Source organism: Prionailurus viverrinus, chromosome C1 (assembly GCF_022837055.1).
Source record: "Prionailurus viverrinus isolate Anna chromosome C1, UM_Priviv_1.0, whole genome shotgun sequence".
NCBI classification, from domain to species: Eukaryota; Metazoa; Chordata; class Mammalia; order Carnivora; family Felidae; genus Prionailurus; species Prionailurus viverrinus.
In genome coordinates this window covers 43,680,045-43,695,247 of record NC_062568.1, presented here as the reverse complement: position 1 = coordinate 43,695,247, position 15,203 = coordinate 43,680,045, and the positions used below count along the sequence as shown (strand labels likewise).

The window sequence follows — 15,203 nt, the reverse complement described above, 5'->3', positions numbered from 1 at the left end:
GTTGCGGTGGCCACACCTGGCTGTGGCAATGGGGGCGAAGAGCGGGCGGTGTCCGGGGAGCGGGAGGTCTACAGGGCTGTCTGGTAGGGCGGGACCCTTCGACCTTGACCGTAGGAGTTCATTTGGTTGGAGTAGGAGTACATTGGCCTATTACCTAAAAGGAAAGACCAAACTCTCCCAATTGCATCTGACAGGGCGTGCACAAAACCCACTTTCCAGGGGTCGGAGCGGGTCAACTACTGGATCTGCCTCTTGGGGTCAAGTTGCCTATGATCCCAGGAAGCAATACTTTATACTATACTACGAAGTTAGGTGAAAAGGTAAAGTAATTTTTAATTGTCTTACATTGGTTTTCTTTGCCCTTTTCTACTTGCTGTTAGATACAGGAACCACATCATACAAAGTCCATTAAGGGAATCTGCATTGATATACAGACGAAAAAGATAACCAACCCCATATCTAACCTAAGATACTGCTTAGGATGCCTATCAGGCAACTTCATCTGTATAGTTTGAAAAGAATCGTGGGCTAGAAAGATTCTTAGCTCTGTCTTAATTTATAATTTATGGAACCATATTAACATGTCTTTATACTATCACTTTACATCTACTTATTTAGTGAGGTTTTATTGCAAACATATTTGGTTGAGAGGGGGAAGGTTATCAGGGATAGCTGGATATTTGATTGTGTTATGATTTTAACCAATAATAACTTGGACAAAACTCTAATTACAGAACACTTTTCTACTATTTTATTTTGAGTTGCATTCTATTTCATATACTAAGTGAGAAAGAAATGAAGTTGAAATGAGTTAACATGTTCAGTATTTAACTAATGACTGCATGATTTGCCCCAACTTCCTCATCCAGTTTTTTCCTCCAATCCAAAGCCTCAGCTTTTTACAGTTGGGGTCTTTTATACCTACTCACACATACTACATTAGTATTTCTGTGCCTTTGTTCCTTTGTTCTGTGCCTTGTCTGCCAAACCTGGCATATTCTTTCTTCTTCTGCCCAATCTATGAATTTGAACCATCTTTCAAGATTCTTTCTGAAGTATGATAGCCCCCAATTAGCTTATATTTCCTTAAAATTTGCATTGCTATTGGTTTATATAGTTTCACTCAACAGTATGATTTTATGTGTATAATTTAAATCATGCTGGGGTATAGTATGCTTCTCTCAAACTCTTTCATATTTTTAGTCCTCCATACTTCTACCCTCAAACCTCCCCAGCCTTTGACCCAGTAACTAATGCTGAAGAAAGTTCAGTGCATTCTTTTTCAGTGGTTCTTTGATCAATATTGAAAAAAAAATTATGAGAAAGAATTCTGAGTGACCCCGTGCCCTTCTTCTATCTATGATGTCATGAGAAATAAGCCTCCCCCCCCCAAAAAAAAGGGGGGGGGAACCTGGGTGGCTCAGTTGGTTAAGTGTCCAACTCTTGGTTTCTGCTCAGGTCATGATCTCGCAAGTGGTGAGTTCAAGCCCTGCATCTGGCTTTGTGCTGACAGCAAGAGCTTGTTTGGGATTCTCTCTCTCCTTCTCTTTCTGCCCCTCCCACTTCATGATTCTCTCTCTCTCTCTCTCTCTCTCTCTCTCTCTCTCACTCTCTCTCTCTCTCTCTCTCTTTCAAAATAATTTTAAAAAAATGAATAAGGTCCCTTGGTATTTGATACTTGCCTGATAAACAGCTTTAACCTTACTGATCCTAATAAACATGATTTCTTAAAGTAAGTTTTGTTTGGGGGTATCTGGCTGGTTCAATTGTTAAACGTCCAGCTTTGGCTCAGGTCATGATCTCACAGGTTCATGGATTTGACCCCCACCTTAGGTTCTGTGCTGACAATGTGGACCCTGCTTGGGATTCTTTCTCTCCCTCTCTCTCTGGCCCTCCTTGCTCATGCTTTCTCTCTCCCTCTCTCAAAATAAATGAACTTAAAAAAAAGTATGTTTTTTTCTGGAAAATATCTAATTTTTCTTTTTAAAAACAAATTTGTTCTATTAGAACTAACTATGCCACCTCGCACTATTAGACTTAGTCACATCCAAACAAACTAGCTTTCCTAAAACATGCTTGAAACCTCTAATATCCCTTCTGAAGGCTAAGTGTAAACTTAGCCCTGTCTATTGTTTGCTTATTCAAATAATTGTTTGCCAAATTACCATTTCTGTCAAATAGTAATTCACTTGTCAATTACTTTTTTTAAATGTGTCCTCTCTATTCTTTATTATATTCATTTCCCCCAAACTATCTTCATTTAATCATAATTAGGCACCAGACTGTTTCCCTGGAGAATGACTTTGTGAGATCCTTCCTTTTCTTTCAGTACAATCTCCTCCATAAAGTGGTGCTTTATGTTTATACTTTTAGTTTGTATGTGTGTGTGTGTGTGTGTGTTTAAGGGAAACTAATCACTTTAATGGACAACAGAATGGTTACGTTGGCTCCAATGAATGGATATGTCTAAAAGATGTTCTTTGTTTACAGGTCAGTAGCCCAAGTTTGGTCTTGAGAAATATACTGTCATCACCGTTAATGTTCAACATCTCTTAGATGTTAACATCTTTAAAAAAAGATGTCAGTATCTTATAAAAATATAATCGGTCCACTCCTTGACTCATGATTGTTGATTGTTCCCCTTACAGGAAAGATATGGTCTTTATATCTGGTCTCACTGAATTCAAAACATTGTCCAATGGGATTCTTTTCTTTGCCTCCTCAGAGAAGCATTGGCAACTGGGGAATTGTGCTTTATAATTTAGGGCCTTGGAAGAAATTGAAGCCTGGTGTCAAACAAGAGGTCAAAAACTTATCAAGGAGGCTTTTAAATGGAAAAGGAAAGCTAGCATCCTATCAGGTTCCCGCAGCCTGCCCCTTTGCCCACATATGAAACATCCTCCCGCCTACCTTAAGGGAGTTCTTTATAGGGTCCCACCCGGCCAGGCTCGGTAGTGTTTGGAATCTGACTGAGGTGGCTACTGCCAGACTGAACACAGAGGTCACAAATTGATACCTGCAGGCAGATCTGGGTTGGTGCACAGTGTGTGGGGTCTTATCAGTTGAACTGAAGGCCCCCAAGCAGCACAGGCGCTCTCAGGGTCCCACATCTTACGCACATTCCAGTTGCCTTTCACTTGAGACAGCTCCTGCTTTGACTGTACTTTAGACTAGAACTTCCATTTTTCTGGGCAAGAAAACTTAAAGGAAAGCAGAAAGAAAGAATGCAAAGGCAATATTAGGACTACTTCCACACCCACTTATATCCTCCACTTTTTCCCTTTGAGAAATTCCCCCATTATCCCACCCTGCCATTGAAAAATGGACTAAGAACTCACACACAAAACAATCCACCTCACTTTGGTAATGTAATTTATAAATGAAAAGTAGATAATTCATCTGTTTTCTGTAAAGTAACAGAGAAACATGACTGTTAGCTGATATTTTCCTTCTTTTATATGCTAATGATTATTGTATAATGTGGTATTTGGTCTTTACACATATGAAGAAACTTCAGTCTTATCAAGATCTATTTTTTGACATTTATTTTTTTATTTTTGAGAAAGAAAGAGAGAAAGGTAGCAAGTATGAGTCATTGGCGGGGGGGGGGGGGGGCAGAGAGAGAGGAGGGAGATAGAGAATCTGAAGCAGGCTGTGCACTGTTAGCACAGAGCCCAATGCGGGGCTTGAACTCACAGACCATGAGATCATGACCTGAGCCTAAGTCAGACACTTAATGACTGAGCCACCCAGGTACCACATTATCAATATCTTTTATAATTGGTTTTTCAATATGTTGAAATTTGTAAGACCTTGATTTTTTTCCTAACTGTAGCATTCAGGTATCGTTGGGTTTCTTGCCTTAGATAAGACCCCCCAATACAAAATAACTCTTTAATCTATTATCTTTAAAATCTGATTTTTACTTCTACTATTTTTGTTAAAGCTGTTTCTGGAGAGCATTATGCTAAGTGAAATAAGTCATACAGAGAAGGACAGATTCCATATGTTTTCACTCCTATGTGGATCCCGAGAAACTTAACAGAAGACCATTGGGGAGGGGAAGAAAAAAAATGGTTAGAGAGGGAGGGAGCCAAAACATAAGAGACTCCTAAAAACTGAGGACAAACTGAGGGTTTATGGGGGGTTGGGGGGAAGGGTGGGTGGGTGATGGGTATTGAGGAGGGCACCTGTTGGGATGAGCACTGGGTGTTGTATGGAAACCAATTTGACAATAAATTTCATAATAAAAAATAAAAATTAAAAGCAAAAAAGCTGTTTCCATGAATCTTCATAAAAGACTTCTATTTTCTTCATTTTCAGTTTATTGATATATAATCATAATATTATCCCTTTATACTTTAAATGAAAAGAGTACATTGACCTGGAAGAGGGAGGAGGAAAAGAAAGTTTTAGCTTTCTTTATACATTAAAACAAATTTTATCCTATTCCCTTTCTTTCCTTTCCCTTCTTTCTTCTCTGGCTCAGGGCCAAGGACTGATGGAGATCAGAGAAGGAATTAATTGAATGAGAGTAGGTTTTTAGAATAGGATCATGTGGAGAAAAGAGGGAGAGATAATAAATTTATGTTGCCTAATCCAAGTCTTTTCTGTTGCTGATTTTACTCCACACCAGATTCTTCATGCATGCTTTATTTTCAATGAACAGTGTAGTCATTTCGATAGGTTAACATTTAAAAGTGAATTTCATTAGTTTTACCTTTATAATATTTTTAAATCTGTGTTTGCAGCTTTTTCGACCTTCTTACGGTTTTAACCTGACTGATCCTTACTGTCGACTTTTGGAAAACCAATATAAAAGTCTCCATGATCCACATTTAAGAGCATACTATAAGCGCAAAGATATCCTGAGAAGATTAAAGAAGGGTGGCTATATCACCAGCAATAATAAAGTGGGTTGAAGATTAATTCTTTTTAATCATTGCAAATTTCTAAGACTTGATAAGGCTTGCTTCTGTACCTTACGGTGGGGGGGGGGGGAAGATCTGTATCACCTTTAATTTGGTCAGAAGAAATACTTAATGGGAAATTTCATAAATTACTCAGTATTTGGGTCAAAGGAAATCAGACAATCGCTTTTTTCTAAATGAAACTACTTCTTCCCTCACGTTTTTTCTTTATAACATCAAAAGATGATTACCAAATAATTTGGGGAGGTACAGGTAATTTTCCCAATTGTATCATAGTCCTCTTTCTCTGCTTCTAATGTCACTATATGCTTGTCAAGGATTATGTCCCATACACTTTTTAAAAACTTGAGACAAAATAGGAACCTAGCAAAATCAGTCTGATGGAATATTGATGGACTACTGATGGAATATTGATGGAATATTCTTACTGGGGCTGAACATTTTTATTACATTGGTCTTTTAATAACTCCAGTTGTGGGTACTAAATCCTCTATCATGGCATAATGCATATTAATAAAGTAATGATTTGGAAAAGATATTTCCTCTGGGTTAAAAATTATAGAGAGATCCTGCTTGCAAAATTGTTAGCATTTTATTACTCTTAACACCAAAATATTATCAAATGGTATTCCATTACTGTTTTTTCCTCTAGAAAGTAATTGTTAATGATTTTTAAATATTTGTATTCATATATTTTTGTTGTTATTATTTTGTTTTGTTTTTTAGATTGTATGTACCTTGAGGGAATTGAATAAGTACAGGCAATATCTTACCAGTTTAAAATTAGACTTTGAAAGAAACTATATGAGAGATCAAGTAAGTTAAATACTTAATATGGTTTCTTTACCTAGGGTTTGGAAGAAAGCTTTCTTTGTATGCAAAATATTTTCTTTTAATATTTTTACCTTTAATTTTGACAAACTACTTTTTCCAAATAAAATTTAGAAGAGGAATAAATAATATTTTGTTACCAACACAGTTGCTGTATTGAGCTAAAAAAAAAAAAAGGGACCAAGTCATCTATTAATATGCCTGTGGTAGCTTACATAATTTAGCAATAATTTAGCAACTCAGACATGTCACTTCTACCTGAGCAAGGACCAATAGGAAGAGTCTATTGGGCTAGCAAGATTCTTCATCCGTAACCCCCAAAACAGTGGGAATAACAGGAGAGGAAGTATATGATAGTTATAATGTCCTACAGATGACTCAAAAAACACGTACATTGTGTATGTGTACCCACACACATGCAGCTGTGTTCATTCAATAAAAAATATTATTAAAGGTGAAGTGGAATGCCTTGATGTAGAATAAGTGGGTATAGATAGTGACTTCCTTTCAATTTTTGACTCAAAGTTTGTGTGAGAGTGTGTGCGCACATGCACATGTGCATGAGTGAACTCGGGTTTTAGGCTCGAGTGAGTTGGATAAAAATGAGAAATGTATGTGTATGTGTACTTTCCCAAATTTATGTTCAAAGGTTAAGAGTTGTAAAAGAATGATAATGACTTCCCTATACTATTAAATGTTCTATATTTTCCCCAATTTCTCTCCTATGCCTAGAGCTTCTCTTCCCCTTCTTTCTTATTTTCACTTAACTTTTTCAGAATAGGTAGAAAAATATGATGAAATATTTATAATTTATTTTCAGAGGAAGACATCTTTATTTTGGGTCAGTTGTCCATGTCTATAATAGGTTCAAATGCAATTAAACAGAAGTAGCTATTCACAAAGTACTAAGCACTAAATAAAAAGGCATATCGTAGGACAGTTTTATTTCTGGAGAATGCAAAAAGATTTTATATACATATACATGTATATCTATATTCACATTTATGTACATATATGTCTATGTGTGTATATATTACATACTTTTTTCAATAGGAAATGCTTGCAAAGCAAGTAAATAAACTACAGGAAAACAATCAAATACCTAGACGTTCTGATGTTGCACGGTTCCAAAATTGGTTGTTACAGGAAGACACCCAATCTATTAAGGACCAGGAACAATTAATAAGGAACAGGTAAGATTGAAGTTAATGCATATTTTATGTATATATTGTAGACCCAAATATGGAAGAAGATACTAGAAAGAATTGAAAGTAGGAATTTTTTTAGATAACAAGACACTATTTAACTCCACTACTGTCCCCACTATGGAGAGGAAAGGAGACCAAGAGGTACAGGAATTGGGAAATTATGGTGGCAAAGGTATGAAGAGGAATTTCTACCAGAGAAGACAGGGTTTCTGGGAATCCAAAAGGTAATCCAAGCTGATAACTGAAGAACAAATCAGATCCAAAATCTTTCCTATTGTAGGAGATGAGGGAAATTATCTTTAGCACATGCTTCCTTTTTTTCAATGTTTGTTTACTTATTTTGAGAGAGCGTGAGCAGAGTAGGGGCAAAGAGAGAGGGGGAGAGAGAGGGAGAGATTCCGTCGCTCTGCTGTCAGCGTAGAGCCCAAGTGGGGCTCGATCTCAGGAACCATGAGATCATGCTGGCTTGAAGGTCTATGAACAGAGCTGATAGAAAGTCAATAAAATTCTTGTAGTTTAAGAAACAAAAACCAAGCCAGAGGGTGGTTTGGGAATATCAAAGCAGATGAAGCCATCATAAGGGAAACAGCCAATACACCTTTACTTGTATTTGCACTTTTACTTAGATATTTGGATATGATAAGTAGGGAATTAGAACTTGAGCGTACAGCAGAAGAGCAACACCTGCTCCGAATGGATAGAGAAGAAAGACGACAGCGAGAACACACAAGAAGAAAACTTAGTCTTCGTAGAAAAATTGAAGAGGTGAGATAACAAATTTAAAATATTGAGAGAAAAACTGTATACAACTGTTTCATTTGTAACTAGTTGTCCATCATAGTTCCTGAAGTCATTTCAGGTCTGAATCATATATCCCCATTAATCTTTCTTCACAGCTATAATATACAAGTTGTTACATAAAATAATGAGGCTGATAGCGCAAACTATGTATATGAACCAATACCTGCTCTTAAAGAGATGATTGTGAAAGTTACTAGACACTATTTAATTCCCCTACAGTCTTCATTGTTGGCGGGGGGGGGGGGGGATTTTTAATTCAGCTTTAGTAAAAAATAACCATCTTGCATTGTTAATAGGACTGCAGTAAGGAAAGCCCATCCTAAACCCAATGTATGACTTTCATTATGCTTGACCTGATGTCTGTCGGGCCCCTGACATGTTCTAATTTGCTTGGCGGTGGTGGGCAAAATACAAAGGTTTATTGTGAGCATGTACTGAGTATGTAACTCTGTGCTCCCTAGGAATGGAAGACAAAAGAGATGCTACTTCTGATGAGGATTGGAGAAGATGTTAAAAGAGAAACTAGGATAGAGGAACAACGGCGTTGCAGCAGAGAAGAGAGTGACAGGAAGGTGGGGTGAGCTTTAAAACCTCTAACTGGGACTGTTTGAGGAGAAGCTTTTGCTAGTTTTGGTATTTGAAAGTACACTTTGCGAGATAACAATGGACCAGTTACCCCAAATGATATGCATTATACAAAACTGAAAGCTACGGATATATTTTGGCTATATTATATTCTGACTATAATCAAAAAAGTGCTGCCTTATTATTTGATACAACCGCTTTTGACTTTATCTCACGACGTAAACTAGTAATTGTTCTAGGAAAAAAATGATAAACTGATTTTTCTTACTCTCAGAATTTCTTGGAAAAAGTTCTCAATATTTCCCTACCAGCTAATTTTTTTAGAGTAACTATTTTTTATTTTAAATGATACATAATATTTTATGATTTAGAATGTAAACCAGTGTAAAGAGAAAGAAATTATTTGTAATCCTAGCACCACCTATTGTATGGTACATGCACACATTGTGTGATATTTCTATGAAAATTTACTACAATAAATAAATTCATGTTATTACACCTTACAGGGTGTTTTGTAGATTGCTTTCTCATTTAATAAAAGAACATTGACAACTCTCCATGTGGATTAATGCTTGTCTAAAATTACAAGTAATTTCAAAGCTTATTGTTTCTTTTTTTAATTTTTTTTTCAACGTTTATTTATTTTTGGGACAGAGAGAGACAGAGCATGAACGGGGGAGGGGCAGAGAGAGAGGGAGACACAGAATCGGAAACAGGCTCCAGGCTCTGAGCCATCAGCCCAGAGCCTGACGCGGGGCTCGAACTCACAGACCGTGAGATCGTGACCTGGCTGAAGTCGGACGCTTAACCGACTGCGCCACCCAGGCGCCCCTAAAGCTTATTGGTTTTTATTTTTATTTATTTATTTTTAAGAGAGAGAGAGAAAGCAGGGGAAGGGCAGAGGGAGAGAAAGAGAGAGAGAGAATCTTGAGAGAGAGAGAGAGAGAGAAAGAGAGAGAGATAGAGAGAATCTTCAGCAGGCTCCACACTCAGGGCACAGCCCAGCACAGGGCTTGATCCCACAACCCTGGGATTATGACCTGAGCCAAAATCAAGAGTTGGACACTTAATCAACTGAGCCACCCAGGCGCCCCTCGGTAGCTTATGGTTGACAAACTAGATGTAGTATAAGATATACATAATTTGGTTATATTGATATATACTGCTATGTAATATTTTTTATTAATGTAAATTTAAATATGTATGATAATCTTTTATTCTACTTTGGTACATATACCTTTTAGTATTTTCAAGGTTCATATGGTGAGCTCAGCTTATCCCACTTTGTTGTAATTATTATTTTCTAATAATCACTTTTTTGGAATGGGAATTCTCTCCAAACTGACCTTTTTGTTTGCTTCCAGACATTTCTGAAAGTATCTGGTTTGTAGAGCAACAGAATGTCCCAGGTCTCCCCTTTTTGCCTCATGCCAATTACTATTCAAGGAGTCCTGACCAATTTTCGTGGCAACCAGTGCAATGGGACAAGTTCTGACACTGGAAGTGCTTTTAGACACTACCGCTGATGGTAGACATGGTGACAACACAGGAAGCTTGAGCCATGTTCATAGCAGAGAGATATCCCAATTATTGATATTTCCAATGAGTTATTCTAAATTGTTTCTCTTGAATTGTGTTTTAATAGAAGTTTTCAATTCATTGGTGTATCCTTCTTAATATTTTAATATTTTTTTCAGATTGACACTATTTTACATTGACATACATTTTACTCCAATGTATGTGCTTAAATTACAATTATGGAAATCTTTAAAAGATTTGCCTTTGTATCTTTGTCAAAAATCAGTTGTATAGTGTATTTTTGTATTCTTCTCTACTCTTCTTCTATTCTTTTCTACTCTAATACTGTCTATTGCACTGCTTTGATTACTGTACCTTTTATAGTTTTTTAAATCAGTAGTGCTAACCTTTTAAGTTTGTTCTACCATTTTAAAGTTGTTTTGGCTAATCTAAATCCTTCACATTTCTGTATAAATTTTGGAATCCGCTTTTAAGTTTCTACCAAGAAATCTTACTGAGATTTAGATTAGCATTATGTTGATTCTATCGGTCAGTTTGAGCACAGTTGATCTCTTGATAATATTGAGTCTTCCAACTTGCGGACCAAATATTTCTCTCCAATTATTTAGGTTTCCTTAATTTTTGCAGTTTTCAGGTCTTACACATCTTTTGATAGATTCATCCCTAGGTATTTCATAATTTTTATGCAATTATACTTGGTATTTTTAATTTTAAATTATGATGATTTGGTGTTAGTATCTAGAAAAGCAAATTTTTTAGTCTGCATTGACAAAATCATTCTAGTAATTTATTTCTAGATGCCAATTGACATTCTACATAAATGATTACGTTGCCTATGAATAAAGGTAGTTTTATTTATTTTCTTTGGGTGCTTTTTAATTTTCTTGCCTGATTGCACTGACTTATAACCCCTGTTATAACCTAGACTAGAAAAAGTGATAATGGACATTATTATCAAATATTTCTTTTGTCCCTTCTGTCCTCTGTACAGGCATATTAATTAGGTTGCTTGATGTTCCACACCTCACATATACTCTTTTCATTTTGTAACTTTTTTTCTCTCAATCTTTCCTTTTGGATGGTTTCTTTTCCTTAATGCACTTTAATTAATCTCTTCTGCAATGTCTATTCTGCTATTAATGCATATCTTATATTACTCATCTCATACATTTTAAAAAATGATTTTGGTCCTTTTTATATCTTCCATGTCTTTTCCTTACCTTGTAAATATATGGAATACAGTTATGCTTTAATATTATTACCTTTAATTCTACCATTTGTATCATTTACGGGTCAATTTTAATTGATTGATTGACTTATTTTATGGATCATATTTCCCTGCTTCTTTATATGCTTGGTGCTTTTTGATTAGATGTTAGATATGAATTTTACTTTTTGGATGCTGAATATTTTCATATCCTTCTAAATATCCTTTAACTTTTTTCTTGAATGTAGATAATTTCTTTGGAAACAGTTTGCTTTAAGTCTTGCTTTTTAAGATTTGTTAGATGGGACCAGAGCCATGTTTAATCTCACACTAGTTATTCCTCACTACTGAACCAAGACCCATTTTAGTACTCTACCCAATGCCCTATGACTTAAGACGTTTTTCTGGAGTGGATGGTGAAAATAGGCATGATAGACAGGTACCAAGCACTTTTCTCTCTAATCCTTTAGGATGGCCTTTGTTTGTTTCCTCGCATACCTGTACTGATCCATTCTCTTGCTAAATACTCTAGGGAACCCGTGGAGGATCTCTAGGGTTCTTTCTCTGTGCAGTTATTTTCTTTCTGGTACGTCGAGGGTCAATATTAGCCCAGAAGCTTAAGACAGGAGTGACTGTTGATTTCCAACATATACTTTCACATTTTAAATGTTTGTTTTGCATTTTTAAACAGAAAGCTGACATTAATTTTATATATCTTAATATTTTAGAAACAAGCCCTTCTAGAGAAAAAAATGGCTTATCATTTACAAAAAATGCAAGAAAATGGCTTTAAAAGAGAAGAGATGAGAAACAACACATTTCATTACAGAGGACAAGATGGAACATATAGTGAATGTGAGAATATTAAAAAGCTGATGGAGCTATGTAGAAAATGCTTATCTATGTATTTACGTAAAAATCCTTTCATAAAACTCTGATTGCTTACAATTGCTATCTGCTTTGTGTTAGGCACAGTTCTAGGCGTTTTTCTATTACGGTTCAAGTGGAAAAATAGACATATATGTAAAAATTAAAACAAAGTAAAATAATCTTATCAAGTGGTCTAGTAAGCAAGCTTGCCTATACTGTAGTTCTGACTTCCCTATACTAAAAATAATGTATTTTTTGCTACTGAAACTTTAAAAACTTGCATGTAAGATAATTGCTATTTTATAACCAACATGGTATTCTACTATTTTCCCAGCCATAATGAATAGACAGTACCAGAAGAAGGTGGGGGGGTGGGCAGGCAGGAGGTCGGGGAATAAAGAAGGGAGGAAGTGGAGAAGAAGGGAGCGTAAGGAAGAAAAGACAAAAGAAGGAAATGAAGAGTTTAAAGGAGGGATATCCAGTCATGACTTTGCTATGCCCAATCTCTACCAGCTTTCTTTAAGCTCATAAAATACATTAAGTTTGTTAAATTAAATTAATGATGTTAACTACAATTTCATAGCCAGAATGCAAAAATATGGATTTGCTTTAATTATCCTATGTGGTATCAGGAAAGAACAAGATCATCCTCTGTCCTATCAATCCTCTTTCTAGATGAAAGCCTCCTTGTGTCACTCCAGTAGATTACTAACTAGTTTTTATTGCCTCTTTTTTCAAACCTACTTCAAATCTATTTTTCAAACTGCTACTAATTACACTTTAAATCTGTTCTGAGGCTTTCTTCTGCTCCCAAAACATAAAGATCTCCATCACCTCTTAAATGAAGCTCAGACTTTTGAGGCAACCATTCATCACTACCTAGAGCCCAACTCAAACCTAAATTTTAAGCTTTATTTCATACCACCTCCTTGAAGAAGGCAGCTATGATCTAGGGGTGATGTACTTAGGCTCTAGAGCTAAACTGCTAAAGTCCATAATCTTTACCAAACTGCTTTACCATAATAATCTATCCATTCAAATAGCTTGGACAAATTACTTAACCTCTTTGAGCTACAGTTCATGATCTAAAAACAAAAATAGTACTCCTAAATTCTCACAAAGATCTCAAAAGTCTATAGTAACTACTCAATTTATTTCATTGTCCAATCAAATGAGACTACTGACCATTCCTAACACACAAGGTCCTTTTCTTATTTCTGTACCTCTCTGTCCAATTTTCTTAGCCTGGAGTGATGTGCTCAGTGTCCATCTATCCCAATCCACAATTCTTTAAGCCCCACTGTAAGTGACATTCCACAAAGTCTTTCTTTTTTTTTAAAAACGTTTATTTAATTTTGAGACAGAGAGAGACAGAGCATGAACAGGGGAGGGCCAGAGAGAGAGGGAGACACAGAATCTGAAACAGGCTCCAGGCTATGAGCTGTCAGCACAGAGCCCGACGCGGGGCTCGAACTCACGGACCGCGAGATCATGACCTGAGTCGAAGTCGGATGCTTAACAGACTGAGCCACCCAGGCGCCCCCCACAAAGTCTTTCGTAACAGCCCTAATTGGAAGATCCTTCTTCTTTGAATCCCTTATAGTACTTTGTATTATTTTCAATACACTTATTACATACTTCCCACTGTCTTAATCACCCATAATATCATATCTCCCACTTTTGTTTTCACAGAGCAGATAGTACTGTATTTATGTATGTATGCATGTGTGTGTGTTTGTTTATAAAATATATATTTGCTAAATGGACTAATTCAATTTATTCAGCTCATCAAAACAATGAAAACAATCTCATGCTTCAGAAAAGAAATCACTTTAGTAACTATATACATTCCTACAAACTCAACTGTTAACTTTCTAAATAGGAAGAGAGTTCCAAGTAGACATTTTAAACATTTGTTACCTCAAATTCCCTTTTGAAGAAGATGTAAAGGGGGTGCTTGAGTGGCTCAGTTGGTTAAGCATCTGGCTCTTGATTTGGGCTCAGGTCATTATCTGACTATTGTGAGCTCAAGCCCTAGATTGGACTCTGTGCTGAGCAGGGAGCCTGCTTAAGAGTCTCTCTCTCCATCTCCCTCTCCATGTGCCCCTCCTCACCCTCATGTGCATTCTCTCTCTCTCTCTTTCTCTCTGTCTGTCTCTCTCTCTCTCTCTCTCAAAAAAATAAAGATAAAATACATTAATAAGGTATAAATGAATCCAATTTATATTATCAAGGTGACACGAATATCTATCTTACAAAACAATTATACTTCCAAATAATATTGTCATCTTCCACCAAGTAGACAACTTCCAGAGGGACAGAGAATGAAAGAGGAAGGGAATATTAGGTGAAATTTGCTCCAGTGGGCAGACAGATCACTCTCACATTTACATCTCTAATGAAAACCCATTGAGTACCCATTATGTGAGGAGACTTTGCCCTCCTTACGTGGTTAAAAAGAAGAACTATAATTACCTCTATCACAAAGGAGTAATATATATACAGTTGCCTGTGCCAGGCTGGGAGGCACATCCAAGAATGCAATAGTAACTGTGGCCCAGTGGGTTTCTAGCCAGTAGCTACATTGGTATGCATCCCAGCAGATAGGAAATGACATGTTACAGTTTGTCTGGGTGTAGCTTTTCTCTCTACCAGAAGAAAATTCTGTCCCTTCAAGTATATCTTTTAACTTGAAGTGATAATATTTCAAGAATTATTACCTTCCCATTTCACATCTTTCCATCTTCTCCAATACCTCCCTATAATCCCACATACAAATTAGCATAAGGCTCACCTCCCTTGGGCTTGATAAAATAGTCTATCTTGGGTAATTCTGTCATCACTCTTACTAAAAATAAATGTTTTATTACATTTTTTAAGCTTATTCTCCAAAGAAGAAAAAGAAGTCTTTTGATAATATGAACTTAGTTTACCAAGTTGGTGACCAGAGACCAAATAAAGGAGTATATGGTAATTTAATATTTTGATAAGAAATACTGTAGTAATTTGAGGAAAGACTGAGTTTGGATAGAATCTTTTGCTTAAATGCTTTAAATGCTTAAATCTTCTGTTTTGTGTTGTCAAATGACTGATTTAGAATGATGCTTACCAATAATGACACAACCTCTATTGCTTTCAGAATTTGATCTCTAGTTACTGATTTAGTGTTCTAAACTTAATATTATGTCATAATTTTAGAAAAATAAAATGAAAAATCTATTGCTGTTAAAC

General features: G+C 36.1%; 1 protein-coding gene and 1 long non-coding RNA gene across 3 annotated transcripts in view; one reads left to right on the top strand and one right to left on the bottom strand.

Annotated features, from left to right (window-relative positions):
* LOC125172777 (uncharacterized) overlaps nt 1–15,203 on the bottom strand; it is a 632,687-nt gene that overhangs the window by 301,287 nt on the left and 316,197 nt on the right. The gene's annotated exons all lie outside the window — the stretch shown is intronic.
* The window catches only part of FSIP2 (fibrous sheath interacting protein 2), a 98,526-nt gene that overhangs the window by 346 nt on the left and 82,977 nt on the right, over nt 1–15,203 (top strand). Inside the window, exons 2-9 of one of the 2 annotated variants that reach the window (XM_047871279.1) lie at nt 195–320; nt 4,752–4,913; nt 5,658–5,747; nt 6,816–6,955; nt 7,597–7,735; nt 8,233–8,343; nt 11,831–11,957; nt 14,853–14,942. In XM_047871279.1, the coding sequence (XP_047727235.1) occupies nt 195–320; nt 4,752–4,913; nt 5,658–5,747; nt 6,816–6,955; nt 7,597–7,735; nt 8,233–8,343; nt 11,831–11,957; nt 14,853–14,942 (985 nt within the window). The remainder of the gene's footprint in view (nt 1–194; nt 321–4,751; nt 4,914–5,657; nt 5,748–6,815; nt 6,956–7,596; nt 7,736–8,232; nt 8,344–11,830; nt 11,958–14,852; nt 14,943–15,203) is intronic. The other variant, XM_047871280.1, reaches the window with a different exon arrangement.